Source organism: Engraulis encrasicolus, chromosome 7 (genome assembly GCF_034702125.1).
Source record: "Engraulis encrasicolus isolate BLACKSEA-1 chromosome 7, IST_EnEncr_1.0, whole genome shotgun sequence".
In the NCBI taxonomy this organism is placed as follows: Eukaryota; Metazoa; Chordata; class Actinopteri; order Clupeiformes; family Engraulidae; genus Engraulis; species Engraulis encrasicolus.
Window position 1 is genome coordinate 54510642 of NC_085863.1, and position 25379 is coordinate 54536020.

General features: G+C 42.5%; 1 protein-coding gene across 1 annotated transcript in view; it reads right to left on the reverse strand.

The window, feature by feature from the left end:
- doc2b (double C2-like domains, beta) overlaps window positions 1–25379 on the reverse strand; it is a 230620-nt gene that overhangs the window by 174633 nt on the left and 30608 nt on the right. Inside the window, exons 7-9 of the mRNA XM_063204002.1 lie at window positions 20689–20851; window positions 6563–6664; window positions 4581–4742 (exon numbers count right to left, since the gene is read on the reverse strand). Of these exons, the coding sequence (XP_063060072.1) occupies window positions 4581–4742; window positions 6563–6664; window positions 20689–20851 (427 nt within the window). The remainder of the gene's footprint in view (window positions 1–4580; window positions 4743–6562; window positions 6665–20688; window positions 20852–25379) is intronic.

Here is a 25379-nt window from a genome sequence, read left to right on the forward strand (position 1 = left end):
CAATGTTCCTCTGGCTCTAACAGAAATCAATAGAAAAATGCCTCATTTTTTCCGTCAACCTTGGTATAATGTTTGAAAGAATGGCTGGAGAGAGAGAGAGAGAGAGAGAGAGAGAGAGAGAGAGAGAGAGAGAGAGAGAGAGAGAGAGAGAGAGAGAGAGAGAGAGAGAGAATGCATATAAATGTAGAGCCTTGTCAACAGTTCTGTTTGGCTTTCCAAAGTGCATAACTGTATGACAATCCAATCAACACGTTAACGTATACATGTGACCTTACAAGTGCACATCTCTGTCGTCTGTTAAACACACAGAATTGCACAGCATTAACGAATATGCCTTATATTAAGGGGAAAATGAATTAAGGTAATGGTCCAAAAATGTCCAGCCAACTAAATGTATTTCCAGCTTCCAATATCTCCCATGGTTTATACCAATATGGTACGAAACGGGTCGGATAAATAACACTTAGCAGTCTTGGAAGACTGTTATCAAGGAAGGTCGTTCATGATTGATTCAGTTGGCAGAGTCATAGTGACATGAGATGTCACTGATAGATGAGGAAACAGAATGACTGATTAAAATGGCATTGAAATCCCTCAGTGGTCATGAAGTAGATAGAGGTGTAAAAGTTAGAATTAGAAGTACTCTTACTGATGCAACTAAGGCATTAGTACACACAGTTTCTATACCAATTATTCAACTGCACCCACGTAATGAAGAAGATACACTGTAAGAGTAGCCTATTTGAGCCTATTGCAGGGTTTCCCCCAGCACTTTATTGCTAAGGCGGCCACCTTGACAAGAAAGTTACACTTACCACCTTGACTAGGCCCCTGAAAGGATAAAGATTTCACGTTGTTAATGTGATGTCTAAAGGTGCTTAGCCCAAAAAAAAAATACACTTTTAACGCCCCACCACCTTGACTAACAAAACTTCTGGAGGAAACACTGCTATTGAGTAGCCTACAATATACAGTATTCAGAACTCAGCAGCAAGACTACTCACACACACCAGACGCTTACAGATCACATTACACCTATCCTTCATCAATTACACTGGCTTCCTATCCAATCACGAATCCAGTTCAAAATTCTCCTCCTCATCTACAAGGCCCAGCACAACCTTGCACCCACCTACATCACAAGTCTCCTCACCCCATACCTTCCCGCCCGCGCACACTACGCTCCACTGACACACTCCTCCTTACCACCCCCTCCACACACCTGCGCATTATGGGCGACAGGGCATTCAGTGTTGTTGGCCCCATGGAATGCACTCCCGCTGTCAATTCGTCAATGCTCTACACTTTCCGCTTTTAAATCCAAGCTTAAAACGCACCTCTTCACTGTAACATATTCATCACACCATTGACATGCACTTCCACTTCCTTTAATTATTACTTTATTTTCATTTTATGTTATATACATAGGCCTATGCATTCTACTATAGTAGAACTATTTTTATTCTTATTTTTATTTTCATTTTATATTTTAATTACTCTCCTATTTTTAGTTGTGATTCATTGATGCTTGTTAATACTTTTTCTACTGTTATTTCTCTGTTTTGTGACCTTGGGTATCTTGAAAGGCACTTAAATAAAACGTATTATTATTATTATTATTATTATTTCTACTTTTACTTTATATACCTCTCAAAATAAAATAGAATAGAATGGAATAGAATAGAATGGAATAAAATTGAATGGAATAAAAAAGGGGTCATCTGTGATATTTGGGGATAGCCGACGGTAAGGGTGATGATAGTAAAGGTGTTGATCCGGGAATCCCATTCCAATAGGAAAAATGTGGATCATCTTCTACACTCTTGTCCATGGCAGAAGTGCCTTTGATCAAGGCATCTAACCCAATTTTGTTCCTAGGACTGTAAGCAATGCCCTGTGTACCTACAGTGCATAACTACTAGTCCCTAAGCAACCGTAAGCTAAGTGCAATGTACTGAAATGTAATGCAATGCAATGAGGGAAAAAGTTAGTGGAAACAGATAAATATCCAACGAAGAGAATGGAACAGAACAACTAACATGTTGTGCACTTGAATTAAAAAGAAAAGCATCCCATCTGTTCTGCTTCGGTATCTTCTCTTTGTTCAAGATTACCTGTCTCTCTCCCATTGATGCACCAGATGAAAAAACGTGTGGAAGCGTGTGGAACCCCTTTTAAGATAAATATTCAACTGAGTATCTTGTTTCTATGAAGAGTACAGCCAGGGGTATGGAGATTTACGGTGAGGGCCAGCCAACAACGATCAAAAACGATGAGCCAATTTGTAACGGATTTGGCAACATATTCTCGCATCATATTTCCACATATTCAGCGAGCATCCTTGAGCACTTTTCAACTCCTCAAGGTTCCTGTCAAGTCATCTCCCTATGGCACCTTTCCAAGATGATGAAGTTTCGTCCAGGGTGGGCTAAAAAAAACAATCTATACTACCTTTGGCACTTGTGGCTAAATGGCCGTGTCCCTTGAATACTAATGAAGTCATTATGGGAAGGAAAAAAAATGGCCATAATCTGTGTGTGTGTGTTTGTGTGTGTGTGTGTGTCTGTGTGTGTGTGTGTGTGTGTGTGTGTGTGTGTGTGTGTGTGTGTGTGTGTGTGTGTGTGTGTGTGTGTGTGTGTGTGTGTGTGTGTGTGTGTGTGTGTGCCTCCTTGTAGTGACATAATTGCTCTCATATTAAAAAACTGCATAGAGTTAACAAGGGTAGAGAAGATAACGTGAGATTGTGTGCCGCAAGAAGTACACGTCTTTGGAGAGAAAGAAGAGAGAGGGCACGGGGAAAAAACCCTGCCGGTGGTGGAAGAACAATGAGGCATTTTCAAAGGGCCTATCGACTTAATAAGGACCCGGACTACCCAACTTAAGTCAAGAGGTTCAGAAGGGTTTTCTTGAAAACAGCTCCATAGGCAGACCACCTGAGTAGAGGATGTGTTCTCTTGCCGAGAGCCCGACACAAGCTGTTAACCCTCTCTGGCATTGTGCGACATTGTGCACCTAATAATAAGATTGCCACGATAAACTGTCACATATACAGTACATGCTATTAGAGAATAGAGAAGGTTGTCACATACAATGCTAGGACCAAGATTACAGCTTGCAGTGAAATGAAATTAAACATTACATTTGCAGAATAACAATGAAGTAAAAAATCAAATAAGCCCTTGCAGTGTGAATCTGAGATGGTTCTCAAATAGCCAAATAACTGTTGATTTAGCTGCAACTGTATTTGTATAGCAGAATTCCTACAACATACAGTATAAGAGCCTTGACAGTTTGGCAGGAACTCATACAGTAGAGTGGTACTACAGTGCAATATCTCTAGGTGTCATTTTTCAAGGTGGATGCAGATCCCAGGGGACACGTAGTCACGCATCCCAAAATCTCTCAAAACCATGAATGGGTCCTCAATAAAATGTACCTTTTGCTTCTGGTCTTGTGCTTCATTGACACCCCGACTCCATGGACAAAACAACAGTTTCATTGCTGTCAACCAACACAGAGCAACTTTTGAGGGACCTTTCCCCATTCAACATGCTGATTGCCAATGAGAAAACATTGCTTTCTATGTGCAAAAAGAAAAATACATTTTGTGCCTCCCACCCAAAACAATGACATCGGATCTACACCCCTGCATACTATATTTATCTGCCCACGCAACAGAATTCTCTTTTCTGATTGGCTGATGGGGTGGCCCATTAATCCCTGATAAGCAGTCAGGCGTCAAGCGTGCAACGCACACAGAAGGATCTAAGCATCTAGGAAAACATGCACATCGTGTACGAAAAATTAAATAATCACAACCTCCGGATACCAAACGAAGATCCTAGACGTGTCAAGTTAGACGCCCTTATAGCGACGTGCACTATCTTGCTTACAAGTTTCTGGTGCAGTTGACATGGTTCCTACAACTTTGCAGACAGTAAGAGAATAAAAATGTACCCTACCACAACGGCAGATAAGCGGGCTAACGGCCTTCGAGGTCGACCGGTTATACAAGGTTAATGGCTTGGGCCTGGCGCACGTCGCCAGAGTTCGGAACCACCGCCTTGCCATTAACCTCTTATAACCTTGTCGGCCGTTATCCCTTACATAACTGACCAGCGCAATTTCATGAATTTTCAACGTCATTTGACCAGGAGGCAATGTTGGATGTGCAATGACGCAATCACCACCTAAACCCGGCCCTAAGCCTAACCTGCAGTAAAGTGATGTTGCCACATGGTTTTGAGTGCAGCAGTAGATGCCAGATGCATACTCTTGCTGTCCAATATTGCTGCCTGGTCAATGGGTCGAAAAGTTGCACATGGGAATGATAATAAGCTAATAATGAGCTAATTTACTGTGAGAGAAGTGGCTGTCGTCAGATCTACAACCCTGCATACTACAGTATATTCGATAACAGAGGCCTGATTTACTGCAGTAGAGGTGGCTATGGTCAATGTCCTGAGCAAACGTACACGGCAAAAAGAAAAATGACCTTAGTCCCTCACCCTCCCTACCATCAATCCTGGCATTGGATCCACACCCCTGATCGAGTGACCCCTGACAGAGGCCTGACTTACTGCGGGTGAAGTGGCTGTGGTCGGTGTCCTCGTCATCCTCGGTGGCTGGAGGGAGGCTGCTGCGCTCGCTGGCCAGGCTGCAGCGGCTCTCCGACAGGATGGCCGCGCTGCTGAGGCTCATGGGAGCTGGGGCCCGCAACAGGCTCGAGCTCCCACTGGACTCTGCGGTGGAGAGGGGAGGCAGAGGTGTCAAATGTAGAAGTGTAGAAGTTAGTTTGTGGGGCCCAACTCAACATCTCACCTATCAGTCGTCTTCTTTTGCTTGTGGCCTTGTGCTGTGTTGCCAGATTTGTCTGGCAAACAGCCCAAACAGTGCTCAAATACTGCCTGGAGGTGCTAAATTCTGCCCAATTTCACCCAAATTGTCTGGATTCCTATGGCCCTAAAACTGCCCAATTAGATTAGATATACTGAGTTGGACCCGGATGTAAGTACAAGAACAGTACATTATATTACATTTTTTTTTAAACAACAGTTATTCCACTGTACCTAATGAGGCACGAAGATGCATTAAAATCACAGTGAAAATTGCTGCCCTACTTGCCAGGAGGCAAAATGGGCAGTAAGTAAGTAAGTCACAGTGAAATCCCTGCCATGAATTTGATCCAACCAACTCAAAATCAGCTCATAGTAAGAGAGAGGTAGCACATTGGTGAACAGTAACTGTAGAAGATTTACTCGGTGAAGTTACCAGCATTGGATGAAAACTGCGGCAGGGAAAAAAATCTTTACCTTTCTTTGCCTTGAAAATGAAACGGTTTGTCTTACTTTTACTACATTTGTCACCTCTGGCAGGGGGGTCCATTAGCTTCTGATGAGGTCAAAGTATCTCTACTCTACTACTACAGTACTATTACGACTATCACCACTACTACTACGTCTACTACAACTATGTACTGCTAGTCTAATATGTTACTACTACTACTGAATCATGGATTAAAAAAATATATTTCATGAAGTGTTATAATGTTTTCAGATAGTGATAACAAACTGCCTTTTGAAAAAGTGTACAAAAGGTGCAAAGATGCCTAAAGTAGAAGTAGAAGTACTGCTACGGAGGTAATTACGACATTAGTAGTATGCTATTATAAGTTGTAAACATGTAATATCATACTGCCAGTGCTTCACCCATACTGCAAGAGCTTCATTCATCTCTGGAAAGGTGCCTTTTGAAAAGCTGTGTCCATGGCTCAAAGGGATGTCAAAAGGACATCCATAAAGAATAGGACTTCCTGACCACAGGGGTTAGAAAGCTCTACCTGGTCAGTAAAAGTGATCAATATGACGTTTGAAAGCACAATGACTTTAAAATAAAAAAAATCATTTGACACTAACTGATAGAGGGCTTCAGTCAGGTAGTTGAACTCATTGGTGAAATTGCGTGTCACGTTCAACAAAGAACACCCAATATACTGTACAGTATGTGACTTTATGGAGATGCAGTTTCGAGTCAGACACGGCAACTTACCTGCACTAGGCTGCATCTAAACAGAAGCCATGAGGATCAAGTATGATCAATACTGCACGCTGACATGCAAGAAAACAGCATTCAAATTGGATGAAAAAGCACAAGTGAAAGAGTGAAACTTCAGTCACTTCTTGTAGTGCAACGTCATTAAAAGCAGATGTGCTGAGTGCCCCCGGAGGGTGACCGTGGCGTGCCACTGAATGATTCCTGGACAGTGAGGGATTGCCAGAGGGTGACCAAGCAACCTTGTTGTCTATGTGAGCTGTGGACAGTGCAGAGGGTGTGTGTGTGTGTGTGTGTCCGTGTACGTCGGTGTGTGTGTATGTAAGAATGTCTGTGTGTGTGTGTGTGTGTACATGCGTGCGTGCATGTGTGTGTGTGTCTGTACACGCAGGTGTGTGTGTGTGTGTGTGTGTGTGTGTGTGTGTGTGTGTGTGTGTGTGTGTGTGTGTGTGTGTGTGTGTGTGTGTGTGTGTGTGTGTGTGTTTCATGGGGAGGTTAATGGCGGCCACACCTGATCCTCTGCGGGGCTTGCAGTCAGTAGGAACGCCCGCCTTCAGCTCCCCACTGCAGACGCTCAGCTCCGAATCACTGTCCTCACTCTCACTGGACACCACTGCAGTGACACACACAGGAGGAGACATAGTCAGGCTATTCGCTCCATCAACGAATGCATAAAAGGATGTCTGCAAACTTCAACTCTCCTCATAAACTTAAACTCTCTGGTGTGGTACATTATCTATGCAGAATGCTTACAACATCACTATGAACTGTTCAAACCACCTTTTATCCTTCGTGGATACATGTCTGGGTTTGGATTCCATTATGTGACATGTACACACTCTCTTTCGCTTTTTAAACAATCAATTTACTTTACCACACAACGTTCAGACTGATACTAGTTAATAAATATTTAATACATGTTTAATAATTAATTAATACCATAATACCAGTTTTAAAACTATACACAGCCTAAGGACATGAGCTGGAAATCTGGGGGGAAAATCATGCCAACATAAACTAGTGTTTTCCTGAAAAAAAAAAGATTTGTGTTTGGTTTTACACAGATTCCTTGGGCTTCACTTTGATCCAATTGTGAATTTCTATGAAGTTTGGGCTGGGCTGTACTGATGCATACTTGCATTGCATTACACTTAGTTGACGCTTTCATCCAAAGCGACTTACAGATATTTACAGGGTATTTTGATACAGTCTCTGGAGCCATCGTGGGGATAGGAGCCTTGCTGAAGGGCACTACATGTATAGCCATGGATGTAGGTGTGTGGAGAGCTTAGCCTAGCGCAGACAGACCCGCACAGCAAAAAGCTGAGCAAATTCAATTTGCGGTCGCTAGGGGCGTCTAGATTTCTAGGCTATGGAGAGCTAGGAGTGGGATACAAATCTGCAACCCTCTGATCGAAATAACAACACTCCTTAACCATAAGGCCACCACTACCCCCCGCAGGAAAAACATTTGGTTTTAGCTAAAAGATTTGTGAAACTGCTATTTTTACCAAAGACAAAAAAATGCTTCTGTCAGTTACAATCAATTCTGTGCTTTCGGTTTAAGCTGCAGCAAGACGCTGGAATTGGTCTGGCCATGGTGTGTGTTCCGCATAAGAATGCGGTTAACTCCCTTTTTAATCCCTACCACTTGCCGTAAAGCATTTGATAGAGCGTAATGGAGAACTTGGTAGCAAAACTGCATTTGTTTTCAAACTCTGTTCCCTAAACTCTGTGTGAACTCTGAGACTGCGCAACTCTGCAGAGTCATGTTGACCAAAAATCAGCATCCCCCTTCCTCTCTCAGCGGTGGGGCTGCTGCACGGTCAATTCTATGCGCAGTGTTCGTTCAACACTTTGGGGAGTAGGACCAACACCATGTGTGTCAAATTCAACTCTCAAGTGTTGACACCGCAACATCTACCGGTACTGTGGTGATGGTGGTGCTGGGTAGTATGGTGGTGATGTGAGTGGGGTGGGGAGGGTGTGTATGATAATGATGTGCAATGATGGTCCATTGGTGGCTGGAGAAGTGCCAGGCCGTTTGTGTCCTCATCACCATATGAGCATCCACACGAGTGGCCCCAGGCCAAGCTGAAAATGAATAACGGCAGTGGAAAAAAAAGACAGAGGGGAGGTGTGGTGGTGGTGGAGAGTTGGTAGCGGTGGCGAGAGGATGCAATGGCGGCTGAGGGGAGAAGGGTGTGAGGGAAGGGTGAATGGTGATGGCTGCATAGTTCCAATTTGCCACACCCCATCTGCTGGGGCTTCAATCAGGACGGTTAGTCCGAAACGTCGTGCCATTAAATATTTGGGAGCATTTAACAGTGTTGTGGACCTTTATTTTCTTTTCAGTTATCTTACGTGTGGTCCAGCACCTGTGCCACTGATGTGCGCGCATTCTTTGACTTTCTGCTTCAATCAGGAAACCAGGAGGGCAGCGAGGAGAAGAGGAGCAGAGTGAGGGAAGGGAAAGTTTGAAGCAGCCAGCTCCAATCTCCCTCTTCCATCAGCAGCGAACTACAGCCTCTTCTGCACCGCTAGCGCACTCTCACTCTCTGCACCTCTCTCCACCACTCCACAGTGCTTCTTCTCATCTCCCTCCCTCTCACCTACCGTACCTCTCGTTCCCTCTCTCTCTCTCTCTCTCTTTCTCCCTCACTCATTTCTCTGCTCATCACCCTTTTCCTTCTCCTACCTGCCTTACTCTTTTTAGAAAATTACCATGCTCTTTGCTTATACTTCTAGCAGTGACTCACAGCCATTCCCTGTTCCCCGGCTCAACGGTGGCCACAGCTTGAGTGGCTAACCCCAGCAATGAGGGCTCCTGCCGGGCTACATTTCCTCTGGAAATAGGCAGCCCTGGAGGCCGGCACTCAATGGCACAGAGAGAGGCATTACCATCACCACACACACACACACACACACACACACACACACACACACACACACACACACACACACACACACACACACACACACACACACACACACACACACACACACACACACACACACACACACACACACACACACACACACACACACACCGCAATTTTGGTGAAGTCGTTGCCCTTTGGCGAGACCAGTGGATGAACATCCAGCATGCGCAGAGCTGTGTGGGAAAAGGTGGACGATGTGTCACCTGCGAAGCAAGTGTGAAGGGCAGGCAGGAAATAGAAAACTTGACAGGACTCTGATGAGAATGCCAAACGCACGCATGCACAGTTGCACACTCACACATACTCACTCACTCTCTCTCTCTCACACACACGCAGCTATAGAGAAGTACACAAAAAGTATTTTTAAGGAACTTCAAAGTTCAAAGGCATAGGCTTTCTCTCTTCCAAACTGTTGGCAGTGAAGCAGCGATCTTCCGAAAGCCAGGGCATAATACGCATTACTATCCTGAACACTGTATGGATGGCAAGGAATTTACTGCAAAAGAAGTGTATATGATGCGCGCACATCCAGTAAAACAGGTGCTGGATCAAAACCAAAGTGCGTAAAGGAAGAAAGGAAATCCGCACACTGTTGCTGCTCACCGATTTATTATAACACAACGTTTCGACCTCAGGCGGTCTTCCTCAGGTGTATAGGACATATACACCTCATGAAGACCGCCTGAGGTCGAAACGTTGTGTTATAATAAATCGGTGAGCAGCAACAGTGTGCGGATTTCCAAGGAATTTACTGCACACATACAGTACTGCATATCGTATCAGTTAGCCCAGCATTGTCAACGCAACATAGCAGAGCGGCCATATCAGGCCAGGAATTCTGTACAAAGATGAAACGAGGGGGAAAAAGGAAAAGCAAGATGCCACATAAGGACAGATGTTATGTACGTCATCCCATGTTATAGCAGCAAGCCATAGAATGATGGGATTGAGTGTGGAATAAATGTTTTATGTAATAGGATTATACGGCTCTCTGCGGCATGCTTGCTACACAACATCCAGTACGCTTTCTTTCCCCCCATTCAGAGCGTGTGCTTTGAAAGTTCTGTGGTCATCTACTGTGCTCTTGCGAGGTAAAGGACACATGCTGCACACACACACACACACACACGCACGCACGCACGCACGCACGCACGCAGTCTCTCTCTCACACACGCACGCACACAGGCAGGCACGCACACGCACACACACGCGCGCACACACACGCGCGCACACACACACGCGCGCACACACACGCGCGCACACACACACATACACGCACACACCCCACCCACACAGCAACCCTGGCGAATGAAAGAAGTAGCCCTCCCCATTGTTGTATCTCTAAGATGTTAACACCTACATTCCTTCCAAGTCAATACGCCGCATGACTCATCTGAGTAGGGGAGTGTGTGCTTATTATACATCAGCCGAGCTTTGTTGCCAGCTAAATCAATGTCAAGGTAAAAAAAAACCTAGTGGCTGGCTCCCCGCAACGTCCTCGCCTCTTTCTCTCACCTCTCCTCTTACAGATCCATCAGGCAGGCTTGTCTAATGTACTGTGCATTACTCCAAGTCCATTTATAAGGCACAGAACAAAAATTGAAGGAGGGACAAAAAGCGCTGTTGAGTGCCAGCTAATTCCCCACGGCCATAAAAAAAGCCCTTTTCATGCAACACTAGGGGCTTGGGCACAGCACAGCACAAGGTTTGGCTTGCTTGGGCAACCACGGCAGCAGTGGTGGAAGAGGCGGTGGCTGCATTCTTTGCTCGTATTCCGCACAGTCGTCAAAAGGAACCTCTGGAGAGATTGGGGGGCAAATAAACATTTAGAGGTAATTTTCTGCCGCCGAGTGCACAGGTTGTGCTCGCGTTAAATGTGCCGTACTTCATCAGGGTGTCAAGCGGTCTCTGTTGGGACAGCCTCTTTGGGGCTTTGCTGTGAAGTGTTCCAGGGCGTGTAGGTGCTCTGGCAGTGGGACTGTAGGGTTACTATAATGGGCCTATTCCATGTGACGTCAGACACCTTCGAACACTGAACATTCCAGTGCATTCGAAGCAGGTATGAGTTGCATTCGGTGCACCGACCTGTGTACAATTCGGTGGCATAAACATGCATATACATTTGAAGCCACTGTTTTCTACCTGAAACCGGTAGTCGCACATAGGCTACCTGCTTTGCATCAAAACAAAATTAGTCCAACATCATGGTGCAAAAGGCTAATTTATGCACCAACCACTGAGTTCCCATTACTATTGTAGCCATATATTCCTACCTACACTTACACTACAAATACAGTATCTACACTGCATTCCACATTATTACGCAAATTAAATTTTTCGCTGTTTCCCCAAATAATCAATACAAATGACAGTCATCATAATTTTCAAGTCATCAGCCATGAGAGTACAATTAAAACGTTTTTGAATGAACCTTCCAATGATAACAGTATTTTTTTATAATAATAAAAAACTTAAAATGTATACAGGCTGATCATTTTGAATTATCATTGAATAATGAGCTAGATTCACTCAATAGCATCTGTAATGCTGTTAGAACAGCAAGAGTTTATATAGTTCACTGAGAGAGAGTTCAATGAATGGTTGAGACGCTAGCTACGTATGAGCTGTATGACAGAAGAGGAAACGAAAATTTCAAACAAACCTGTACAGCATGTAGAGTAGAGCATGTGCATAACACGCACACGCATAGACACACACATGCATGCCCACACACATGCATGCACAAACGCACACACAATACTGAGAAATGGAATTTCAGTCTTGGTTCACAACCTCAAGTAATTATATTTCCAATAACATAGATGGACCCCCTTAATAAGATAACATGGCTGATCGATGAAATGCACATGAGCATGAACGCTTAACTGAAAGTAAAATAAAAAGTAACAGAATAACCGGGAAAAAAAGTCTTTTAAGTATTCATGGTGTGTTCTCCATTGCATAATACAGTAGGTATTCATTCTGCTCTAGAAAGCCACCAGACTACAGCACTGCCCTCACAAATCTGGTATGACTACCAGATACTGCACATTTATGCAATTCAAATCAATGTCATTTTACAAATTTACATACATTTATGCTGATTAACCCCAGGAAAATTAATGCAGGAAAATATCGGATGGGTTTGGAATATTTCAGTCAAAGTTAATTAGGTATTTATTTCTTGAAGATGACAAGTCCTTTATTACAACCCTGTGCAGGCCTGGACGTATTGGACAAAGATTACACTTAGAAAAATATGCGGAAAATAAAAAAGCTGTAAGCTGTTACATTGAACCAATTCTAGTCGAAGCCAAAGAACAGATATGCTTTTCATGGAAATTGGAACATTGTTTTTTTAATTCAAGGTCACTACAACTTGGTCCAAACCCTGTATTTAAAAGCCACCGTACAATAGAAGACAATCAATCTCTAGCCACAGCGTCTCAAAAGTAAAACTCATACCTTGCGTGTCAAATCCATTTCAAAACCAGTCATAAGGTTCAAGGCTTATTTGTATTGGGGGTAAATGTGTTCTTTCAACTACAGATATGATAGGATACCGTATATGAGAAAAAGAAATAAGAGGACCCTGAACTGCATGCCCCATGTCTTATTGACAGAATAATGTGATTTTATTTGGTTTATATGGTGATGGGGAAGTAAGAAATCCTCCTAGCAACTCCAGTAGAGGCCAAGACTATTACAATGTCTCCAGTATTAGGCTACCTTCTCCTTGGTGCTATCTGAAGTGGTAAAACAGAAACCCCATGACGGGAGGGACCTTTCATGAATCTGAATGGTATTACGGCAGACTCACCAGCTTCATCAGGTCCTGCTGCGTGGGCAGTGTTTAATGTGGTTCTGATTTGATTAATGAATAAAAATGACTGCAAATGATAGAAAGGCATCAGTTTTGAAATAGTGCATGTTGGTGTCATGGGAATATCAGTAGTGAGTTAGAATTCTGAATGGACGCGAATAACCAAAACACAAATAACACAAATAACCAAAACTTTCCCTGCATAAATAAGAAGCATAGTTCAAAACTGAAAATAAAAAAATGTCTGTTTGTTGCTGACCATAATCTGAACAAAAACAATTTCAGGAAGTAAAGGGGTTGGCGTGAAACTTCATTACTCAACAGTACTCAAGAAAAGCACTCAAAGACAAAGACAATCTCAAAGGAAAAAGGCTCAGTAATTAAAAGCCACTAGCGAATGTTCTTCCAGAAGAAAGTAGATTGTTTGTTGTGGGAAATAAAAGTCAACAATGGCCAAATGCACTTCAGCATTAGAGTATTGCCTCCCTCTATTCAAACAGCTGGGTGGAGGTGGCCACGGACATACAGACAGTGTGCCGACTTTTAATTTCGGAGATGAAATGAGTTTCCTGTCCCCCCTAGTAGCCCATCTCCATCCTCCACAGTCCAGATTGCAGCCCGGCAACCCTGTGGTGCGGCCCACATCCGCTGCCTCACATCGTGGCCGGCACATGGTTCACACGGGTCACAGGCCGAGCTGACGGGACCCATCTGATTTCCCCACAGTCCTGCCAAGACTCATGCCGGCCGGCTTCCGACCGCCGCGGCCATCCTGCTTGAGAATACATGTGGGGCAAACTGTAACGTGACAACTCCATTCTTCAAAACAAACGCCGGTGCACCTCATGAGGACTACGGTGAACGGATGGGTGACAGCAGGTTGTCCCGCAGTTAATGGGGGTCCATAAAATATCTGCACGCTGGCATCGCAGAAGTGTGGCACAGTATTTTACGGTGGATCTGAAGATGACTCGGGCATTGGGGGGTGTTCTCCATTTACACAACTGTCAGCATACATTTTAAGAAGCAGCGCAAGACTAACATAAGCAAAACACCTGGCCAATCTACATGTTTGAAAAACATGTTGTAAATTATTTTTTTGCCAACACAATCTGGATGCGTCATACAGTGGGAGGTTCTGAGTAGCTGGCAAACTGTAAATGCTTATACAGCACGACACATATGGCATCATGTTCTCTCGGTCACAGCAAGGACATTTGCTGAACATAAATGTCCCTGCTTTAAGACCAACTGCTCCCAGCAGGCCTGTGGCAGGCATGGACGGTATGGCTGCTGTACTGTACCGAGAATATTCAGGCGTGTATTGGTGATATTTTCCAGTAAATGTTAAAAAAAAGCCATAGTCTCGTAATGTTTTCTTGGTAAAGGGCCAGAGGAGAATGTCAGGCATAAATCTGTGGTGATACAACATGTTAAGGAAGTGTAGCCTATGGCTAGGAAGGAGCTAAGGTAAAGGTACAAGCAACGTACTATAAGGCATGCCAAGTGTCTCGTATTAAATTAGTCATTTCACTTATCTGCCTGCCTACAAGTGTGGTTCTTCCGAATAGAAGTATGTTCAGGTATAGATACTGTATACTGAATGAATATGGTGGATTTAATATTATCTTAAGATATCAGAAAGCAATAGCACATGCAAAACTGTACTTAATACCTTTTCTTATTCAGACATATAACAATAGCCTGCACCTGCACATGAAGAATACCATGCACAAAGCTGATTAAGATGGGTAAAGGCCAAAGTAATGAAAGGAAAGTAAATAACCAGCAATTCAAAAAATCACATCAAAGTACACGGTAGTTAGATTTGCTACACCTAATAGAGAAAAATATAGATTTGAAATAGTATTTGCATGCATCGATGCATGAAGCCTGAAATGGGACTTTCGTTCTTTTTTAATATTTAGTTTTGAGTCGATACTAATGTCATATCACAGGACCGGCCAGTTTAATACAGACGTGTACGGTTTCATTTGTATACCATACATGTGGTAAAAATGTTAATTTAGGAGCGTTGATATTCACGGTCAATAGCCAATAAAACCTCACCCTTCCTTTCTCTGCTACTCGTGCAAAGTGTTAACTGGCTGTAATGTTTACGGTGCTGAATCTGCAGAAAATACAAACGATTGTGTCTTACAACTTTCTTTAAAAGACAGATGCCATTTTCTCCAAAGCCGTTAAATGAATTTCACAAAAGGTGAATGCCTAAATAAAAAGCAATGGGTGGACTCCAGTGGAGTTTCGCCTTCGGCAGAACCCACACGTTCAGCTCTAAAATTCCCCCACAGGTTTTAATATGCCAATGGCACGCCAAGCCACATGGAGATGAGGTAGTGCAAGGTCTCAAAGCTCAGCATAGGCAGGTGGGGCCAAAAGGCATTCTTTCAAATTGATCCGCATGCTTTGATTTGGTTTGGTTTATTTATGGATATAGGAAGACAAAAGGTATCCAAGGGATAACATGTAAAAGCGTTAATACTTATTTCCAACATGGTCCCTGATGGAAGAGGACAAGACTTAACAAAAACATGTATCAGATATCACATACACATATGCCATCACATTCCTACGTCACCTAGTTCTCCACTTTATTCCACAAAAATACTCTAACTCTTTGCTTAAAACACCTTTTTGTTTCTGCCGTTTTAATATTTAGTGGAAGGCTATTCCATAGCATACAGTAATCCCTGTATAAAAGAAAGAGCAGCGAGCTGTGTTTTTTGAAGCTGGTACCTTACAGGAGTGAACACTTGCTCTTGTTCCATGGGCATGTTGAGTATGCACCATTACAACCTGGGATCCCAAGTACTTAGGGGCTATCCCATTAACAATGTTAAACATATGATTCCGTTTCAGCTGTTCAACCCTTAATTTCACAGGCAGATAGTCCACTTTCTTAAAATCATTTGAAGTAACATGATACCTAGATGGTTTACCTAATATAAAACGGATCATGTTGTTCTGCATAACCTGAACATTTTCACTCTCAGGCCACTGTACCATGCTGAACAGGCATAGTCAAAATGACACTGCACAAGCGCTGCAACTGGATAGTACTAAAACCAATCAACGCAACAAATATGATGACGTATAAGGGCTTCCGCACACCGGCTCCGACAAAGTGCTGAGCACTGCTGGGCAAAAGTTCGATTTCGTTGTTTTCAATAGAACCCCGCACACTGGCGCCGATGTCCGTGGACATTCGTCGATGTCGGATAGCAATTAGAGACAAGTTCTATTTTGTCGGCGCCGCCCATTGACTATCAATGCTATGTTCGTGTGAAATTTGGTTTGGGGGTCCGAATTATGTCGGAAGCGAAAGTGCGCCGCAGTGCTGTCGGAGGCAATGTGCGGCCGGCCTAAGACACACTTCACAGTGATTCATCAGCCAGTCTCAGATGCATAAATGGGAAAACCCCTATGGATTGTCACCAGATGCTCCCAGCAGCGAATTATATTTGATGCCGCTAGGGCAGTTTATATTTCCAATATCCTCTATGAAAGTCTGTTCATTTCTCTGTTTTGTTGTGTGCTAGTGCAAACGTCACAGTTGATATGGTTTGTTTAAAAATAAAAAAAAGAATTAAAAAATAAAAACAAGGCTCTCTCTCTTTCACGTGCTGTTTGTGGAAATGGAGCACCTGCAGAGGTAAGAGCCTGAGGCGACACTGCCACGGCCCTGATACCAGTGTTTTTACCAGGGCCTTATCAGACACACTCAGTTCTGTCGTCCATTGCACTCACAATGTTTAATTCTCTCTCCAAACTGAGTGCATAGGACGAGCTCTCCAACCAAATGCGGGACTTGCTCTTATTCAGCAGTGGTAAATATAAAACGTCATTGATTATGCACTTTTTGTAGATGTGGTATTTTAAGAGAGTGCACAGTTTTTCCTTTGCCAAAACATTACACAATTTTTAAGTATAATTTGCTTGGCTGACTTAAGTTTTTTTTGCAAGAACGACTCTTCTATAGATTCCACAAAGCAGTTAGAGAAGGTCATCAATTCTTATTCCTTTTCATCATGTCAATAACCATGTGGCCTTTGGCTTAGAACAGATTTATTGAGTCCGGCAAGAAATGTCTGAACACAACGCTGTAATGTACCTCACCATTACCATGGCATTATACTTGAAGTCCACATTGAGGTCTGCGCAACATCAACATCATGTCATTTCATAATATTTTCAGCCATTGACTTCAATGGCCAGCTGGGGAAAAGACCATAAAGCTTGCCGACTTGGGAAAATAACCGACCGTAATCACAGGACATTTACGACCATCTAGATCATTTAGGGATGGACATGGGAAAATGACATGTGACACGCATGCTGTATGTTGCTTTAACTGCAAAATGTTCATAAAGTGACATGGGGACTAGGAAGGTACAGTATGGGCAATATGGAAGGTGAGGGAACGAGAGCGAAATTGGACACTCATCGGTGAACGCAGGGTCGCTGAAAGCTTTGGTTGGGCCCAGGGCAAAGCCATCTGAAAGCACCCCCCCCCCCAATACATATAATGTACTGAGAACATTTCCATTTCATGTCACGTCGGTTCACTCAGGGAAGCTGATGGGGTGGGGTGAAGCATGGGGGTGTAGGGTGGGGGAGGAGTCGAAAGGGTCAGTTGGCCTGCCTGCACCCCTGGTCCCAAGGCACCTGACCCTTTGCCTCCCCCCTTGCCGGCGGTCCTGACTGAGTGTGCCATGAGATGGAAATGGAGACGTGGGTTGATACATGAGAGTGGTCTCCTGGGGAAAGGCCATGAGTCTGAATCTGAAGAACGAGAGAGGCACGCGGCTCAACATTCATGTCATACTGTAGTGGCCAGAGGGTCTGGTTAGTTGTTTTATTTGGGAAACACCTGTATTCAAGGTGTGGAGTGGAGTGCACTTGGCTGAAGTTTAAAACAATAGGATCTGCCTTTGCTCAATCTGGTTGTGATGTTTGCAATGATGTTATAGCCTGGCTATAGGACTGCCAACCAACCGAACCTAACCTCTACTATGGAAAATCTTTCCAATCTTTCTTTTAAAAAACATATAAAAATGATAACAAAAAAAAAAAAAATTAATCTCTACAACTTCAGGCACATAAGAGGTGCTATGTCAAATAGTGCTGCTCTGACATACTTGCATGCAATGATATTTTCTCACCTAAGCTATTGCATTACTAGCTGGACCATGGTGGGATCCACTACTCTCAAATCAGTGGAGAGTTTATTTAAAAAAGCACTTAAAATTTTAGATAAAAAACCTCTTTCATACCACCATTGTAACATTTTAGATAAGTACAACCTATTGAGTTTTGACAATTTCTGTAAATTCTCCTATAGCTGTCTTCTTTATAAGACTTTGCATGGCCTGGCGCCACCTTGTTTACAGGATTTTATAAAATATCGTCAAACACGAGTAACTCGAGCAGTGGTCAATAAAGATGTAGAGATTCCTTTCAGGAAAACCTCTTTCAGTCAAAATGCATTATCTACTAAAGGCGGCATATTATGGAACTCTATTCCTCTGCATATAAGGGAATGTCCCTCTTTAGCCACCTTTAAGATGGAGTATAAAAAGTGGCTTCGAGCCCAACAAACATGTTCACACTGATGGTCTGAGCCTCTACAGTGTACACGCACACACGCACACACACACACTCACATAACACATGGCCCTATTTTTTGGGACCTTTTTCTTTTCTCTTTTCCTTTTATTTACATGCATGCCTTTTGCTTCTGTAGTGGGTTTTATTTCTTTTGTTACTAACAGTCTGTTTTATTTTAAAGTCTATTGCTTGTAAACATCTAGCCTGCCTATTGGACACCAGATGGAAATTAGCCCTTGGGCTACAATCTGGCATGTTTACATATATGTACATGTATGTATATGTTCATTAATGTGCAATGTCCTGAACAAATAAAGTAAAGTAAAGTAAAGTAAAACTAGGTGTTCAATAAGTCATCAGAGTGAATGAAATGTACACTCAACAGTTCCTTCAGCATTTCCTCAGTGTAAATATACAGGTATAACATAAAGAAACAATTTAATGATCGTTTCACTCTTTTCAATCTTCCAAGGTTTTCTAGTTACATAAGTTTGAAGACAGATTCATTGAACAGTGTGAATGAAGAGTGGAATGAATGTAAAGATTTTGAATAACAATGTGGTTCTGTCCTTGAGGCTGTGTTTGTGCAGAACACACTACTTTCATGGACTATAATTTCAATGGCCATTTTTAAATTACACATATGCAAAGATCAGTTTTCAGTTACCATTTAAGACCACCCATAGTGGTGTGGTTTCTAGTATGGGTGCATGTTCTGAGGATTATGTGAAGGATTTGCTGCGATGTTTGCATTTGTTTAATAATTTGACTTCTGAGTGTCTCAGTAGACGACTGGCATAGTGACTGACTACACCTTGAGAGAAACAGAGTTTCTCCGTGGGGAGAGTCAAGTGAAGAAAAATGATAATTCAACAAGGAGTGAATAAGGGGGCACATTTCCAATTTTCTTCACCTAAAAACTATTAGTGAGTTTACTACTGGTGGATTTGTGCTGATGTTCTGTGTTACCATGTTTATAATCCTGGATTTTTGTCCAAGAGACAAAAAAAAGTTGAGATGTGATTATCTGCACCTGAAGGCATAAAATAATTGGCTTCAAAGACAGAAAGCAAAACCATCTACCGGTACTTAGGAGCGGTTTCCACGTAGCAGGATACTTTTATATGTGGGTATTTTTTTCTCCTGTTACATTGGTTTTGGCCTTCCGTTCCCGGAATGACAGAGTTTTAAAAACCACATATCAAAAATCAGGCTTTAAAATATCCCATTTAGGGGGCTAAAATGCTAAAAAGAGTTTTTATTTTTATCCACATGTTGTTTCCACCTAAACAGGAGAAAAAAATACCTACATATAAAAATATCCTGCTACGTGGAAACAGCACCCTAGTGACAATATTTACCGTTAACAAGTAGACACTGCTATCTTTTATTAATTCAATTTCCATTCCTTGCCAGAAAACAAAGGGTTACAAAACCGTGAGCTTAATATGTTAATCCTTCTTGTCATTATTGCCTCTTTATTCTAAATTATCCACCTGGAGTGAAAGACAATACACTCTTGAGTGGTCTACATTAAATCCTCAAGAGTGTGACTTTTTCCTGCTGAATATTGTGTATAGCCGTCCTTTTCCGCCCCCCAACATGGTATCCCAGGAAACGGTTTCCATTGTTGATTTTGTAACACTTTTAGTGCAGTGTGTTCTCTGAGCAGCTCAACAGCATCAGAATGTTCCCTTCGGCCGCCAATAAAATGTACTGTTGCATGAAGAGGCTTCATGTGGAGGGCATCCAACTGTGGCATTCTTGATGCGAGATTGCAGCCTGACGTCAAACCTGAACCCTACAGTACTGTATGTGTTATGTAGCACTTCTTCAAAAATAGTGGTTATGTGAACCCTCTGTTCTACGTGATCAAAGACACAAAGTAGCACTGAAAGGTTTGGGGCACCGCAGGGCAAAATCTTTTTTGTTGTTGTTGTTGTTGGTCTTTGGAAGTGAACAAAAAATACATACCAAATAGCCCTTGTATCAAAGAAAGACTTCAGTAATAGAATTTCTTCAAATGTTTTTGGAAACCAGGGTTTAAAATAATAATCTAAAAACACAAATCTGTGGGAAACAAACAAACACACACGCACACACGCACACACGCACACACGCACACACGCACACACGCACACACACACTCACACACGCACACACGCACACACGCACACACGCACACACGCACACACGCACACACACACTCACAATGTAGCCAAAACACGTAGCAAGACCACTCACGTTTGCCGTGTGTCCATGTGTAGGTACGGTTGGGCACACTGCTGACTATCCTGGGCTCACACCTCCCCTCAGCTGCCATCCGGCACTCAAAGGGTGTCTCCTTCACCGGCCGTACATGTTTGGGTAGAGCTTTGTAGAACCAGGCTCCAGAGCGTTTCCACACCTTGAGAAACACACAAACACAAGCTGAGACCAGAGGCGGAGCTATAAGGTGGGGGGGTTTGGGCAAGCTGGGCATTTGCCCCGGGGCCCAGGAGGACCCTCCTGTATCAGATGTGGGGGCCCTATTGTGACCTTGGCAGGCCGTATGGGGGGACAGTGTCTTGCCCTGGGCCCTGAGTGTAATTGTTTTGCCACTGGTCGAGACTGCCCAAAAATACCCCCAAAAGTTGTTGTGCCAAGGCTGACTGCCGGGATTTTCATTGCAGAGGCGTAGGTATCAGTCAGCCAAGCACGAGGCCACAAAACACAAGACGAAGATGGGAGGTTAGCTAATGAGATGAACCCATGGTTTTGTCGTTACACAAAATTCATTCTGCACAGGTTTCCCAAGAAGACAAGGAGAGCTTGGGAAACTTCGGTTTGTGTTCAGGGACCCTCCAAGTACAAAGAGGGCAGTGTGATGTTGTTTATAACTGTTTGAGAGTTTTAAATGTTGTGTTTTTGAACTGTGGTGTGACAGCAAAGCTGTATGCCCCTCAGCTAAACATGTAACCCAGATAAACCCTTTAAGTGGAGTCAGCCCTGAACACAGACACACAGGCACAGTCACTACAACACGCCAGAGGGGTGCCACCACCACCAGGCATCACCCTGAGCTCTCAGACTCGACTTGACGGACAGCAGACACAAATGTCACGTCTGTTAGCAGATGCTCAGTGTTTGGCAGGGCGGACATTACAGCTGTCGTCGCAACGCAATGTGCCAGCCAGCGTGCCAGCCAGCCAGCCAGCCAGCCAGCCAGCCAGCCTCCTGCTCCGGGTCTTCAAGGAGGTGTTAAGTGTTAGGAGGCTAATGAAGAGCAATTAAAGTATTATTCTGGCAGAGGTGCTGCATAATTTGTATTAATTATTAATTATTAAAAGGAGAATATTAAAAGGTTCTTCCGTGATGCCCATATTAATGGCTGCAATTGTATTCTGTCATAGTTCTCAGTTGTTTGACAAGAACAAAGAAGTTTGACGAAGGAAAGTCAGGACTTTGGCTTAATGTAGGTCACTGATTCTTGAGAAAGTGGCTAAAACAGGTTGTAATGTTGACAGAAAAAAACAAAGTGAATTACAAAATGATATGGTATATCCTCGTAGACTAAGGTCTTGGCTTTTCAGAAATGCACAAGGCCAATCTCCCCATTATGTATTTTTTTTCAGAAATCAGGCTTTTCTCCGATCATACCTTGTTTTTTGTCAACACCGTCAGACACAATTAAAAGTTATTAAAATTGTATTGATTTGGTTGCATATGTATCTGGAGTTTTTAAGTGATTATGTGTATTTTTTGGTTCACACATATGCCTTTAAATGTTGAAAATTCACTTTTGTTCTATTTTAATACTGTTTCATGTGTTCTAATTTTAAAATATGTCCCGTCATACGATGCTTACTTAACGCCTAAATAGAACAAACAATTTTTTGTAATTTCACAAATATTCGTGTAGGCTTAAATTGGCTATTACTTTGATATTTCAACAACTCCTAAGGAAAATGTTGTAAGCACATTCCTTTAAAATGTCCAAAACTCCTTCTTACGGTGGTGACTTAAGAACTGACAGTGGTGACAGTAATCTGAAAGTGGTGAAAGTGGCCTAATTAGTACCTGCATTTAGCAAAATAAATAGCCCTTTCAAGTCAATGGCATCTTGCATAAACACTTTATTTTTGTGTGTGCACAGTATGAGCATGTGTTTTTACTTCATTAGTTAGATTATCTAGGAAGGAAGCCACTGGTTGTTGAAAATGTGGTAAAAACAGCTTTTAAGTTGTTCAAATCCAAAATATAGAGGTGTATTATCATAGATGTAGGTCTTGGCTGTGCAGTGAATGCATTGGCCAAGCTCCCCATGTTTAACATTTTTCATAAAATGGGCTCTTTCTTGTTTTGTCAACAGCGGCAGACAGAATTAGAAATAAAAACACATGTTTACTGTATTAAAGTGAATTACTTTAACAATGCAACATAACTGTAGATACTTATTGTATGCATATTCTTAAAACATGTCAAAAACACGTAAAACATGTGTTTTTTGGTGAACTCCATCAGATGTCACCACCGTCAGGTTTTCTGACAAAAAAAACCTCCAAATGCACCTCAGTGGTGGCTAGAGTATCATTTTGGATCACAATTATTACTAACATGCCTAGTAATGTTTCATTAACCAGCACAATTTAGTAAAATATGGAACAACATGATGAGCAGAACAAAATCTGACGGTGGTGACATCTGACGGTGTGAGACAAAAAAACACTCTTTTAAATATTATGCATTGTTTGTTCACATTAGCCATTTCATTTTCGCTCTGTTTCTTGGGTGCTTCATACCTTTTCTGAAAAAAAATATATTTATTAACATTAATGTAATACAATATTATTAAAACCCCCGACGGTGTTGACAGTTTATGGTTGGGACAGTACCAGTGTCCAAACAAATTAACAAATTGAGGACAAAATAATAAACTTACAGGAGCTTCAGTGATGGTGAAGTAGGCAGTAGAGCTAAAGCCTCAGTAATGAAAATTACCTTGTGCATACCTGATTTTCTTGTCTTTTAGAAAAAATCTGACGGTGGTGACCAATATGCTGGACACATTTTGAGCAATCAGTAAATAATAGTAAATATTGTTTTACATCCACTATGTGCACATCTGTAGAACCACTTTAATATGGTCTTCCACCTCATGGTGATATTGTTCAATTCTGTTAGTGATCTTTGTATTTTAAGTCAATTGAAATGATGATGCCAGTCCACGGGACAGGCGTTTTTACAGGGTGTGGACAGGTTTATAGCCATGAAAAGTAATACAATTACACTTAAATATTTCAAACAACTGTGTATTCGTGTGACAGACCCCTTGGCCATTACCTGGGTTCATTTTGTTTGTGAAAATGTAGTTGATTTTCAACAGAATTAATATTTTACTGCAGGGACATGTTTTTGCCAAACTTTCAAGAATCAGTGAGATGTAAATAATAATCAGATGTAGATGGAAATGTAAATAAAGATCAGATTTAAATGATTTTGTGTCAATCAAAATAGACTGCTAAGTCAAACTAGGGCAAAGCAATTTTATTTGTAGAGCATGCAATTCAATGTGCTTTAAAATGTCTACATTGACATATCTGAGCTAATATTTCCAACAGACAAGGAGCAAAGTAGACTAAATGAAACAGCAGCAGTGCACTGTCGTCTTTCCTGGTTCCTGCATGTGTTGGCTTTAAGTCACGTAACGCAGAAACTCTACAGTGTGAGGCCACAATTTTAATGCACAATAATAACATAATGGTACAGGAGTTAACCACGTTCACCACAGATAAACTATGGGCCAAAGATCTGCAGTCTGTCACCAAGTACGACTGTGCCATATAAATAAAAAATGACTTAAACCGCAGTAAATAAATAAACGACTTGACCGAGCTGCCTCTGCCCTGACGACATTTATGAACGCATTGAGATGGAGTGCTGATGCTTAACAAATCACAAATATATACATTTCTCCTCCGCTACTCAGTTACTGTAATGAAAGACATGTCAGGCCCTCTCCCTCGCCCCGAGCTGAAACGATGACATGGAGAACGATACCATGCATTTGCTGCGCTGATTATTGATCCTAATTCCCCACACGCTCGCTCATTCTAGCCCGGGCCGTTACAATGAAGACGCAACACAAGTGGGCGCAAGATGAATGGATGGGATAAATCTGAAATGCCGAAGCCTCTCGCTGAATATCTCTGGCGCATTACTATCGCGGCTTACTGTGTCCTTTCGAAAACTGATGATGCCATTCTGGAGCAGCACGAGCCCCATTTGAATGCACGTTACGGTATTAACATACGGGCAGGGTTATAATGGTGCAGATACGCAAAGGTTCCCCTACTAGAGTGAAGGAAACCCAGGGCACACTGAGAGAGAGGTAGTGGTGGTGATTTCATTTGCATTGAACTGCAGAGACACACAGTACGCACACAAAGACAGAGACAGAGAGGGACATAAAGAGGGGTAGAGAAAACAGGAGAGAGAGAGAGAGAGAGGAAAGAGAGGGGGAAAGGAAAAGACAAAGAGAGAAAGAGTGTGATTGTGTGTGTTTAAGTGTGTGCGTGTGTGCCTGCATGCGTGCGTGCGTGCCTGCGTGCCTTCCTGCCTGAGTAAGAGAAGATACACAAAGGGACAGACAACTAGAGGATGAAAATGTTCACAGCTGCGCTGGACAATTTTGTCATAAACGCTCCTTTTGTTCTTTTATCACCATGCCAGGCATCATCAAAATGAATATATTACAGACATTAGGCCATAAAAAACATACTTCAAAAAAAGTGATAAACTGCAGCATAGCCTAGTAACTGAACCATTCCTTTAACTTTCTTTTTTTTTTGTTTAAAAACATTGTCGGAAGGGATGGAGATGACGATGGTGATGGAGGACATATTTCCATGCATTTATTTATCAAGATGGGAGGCTGTCATCCACACCTGGCCTAG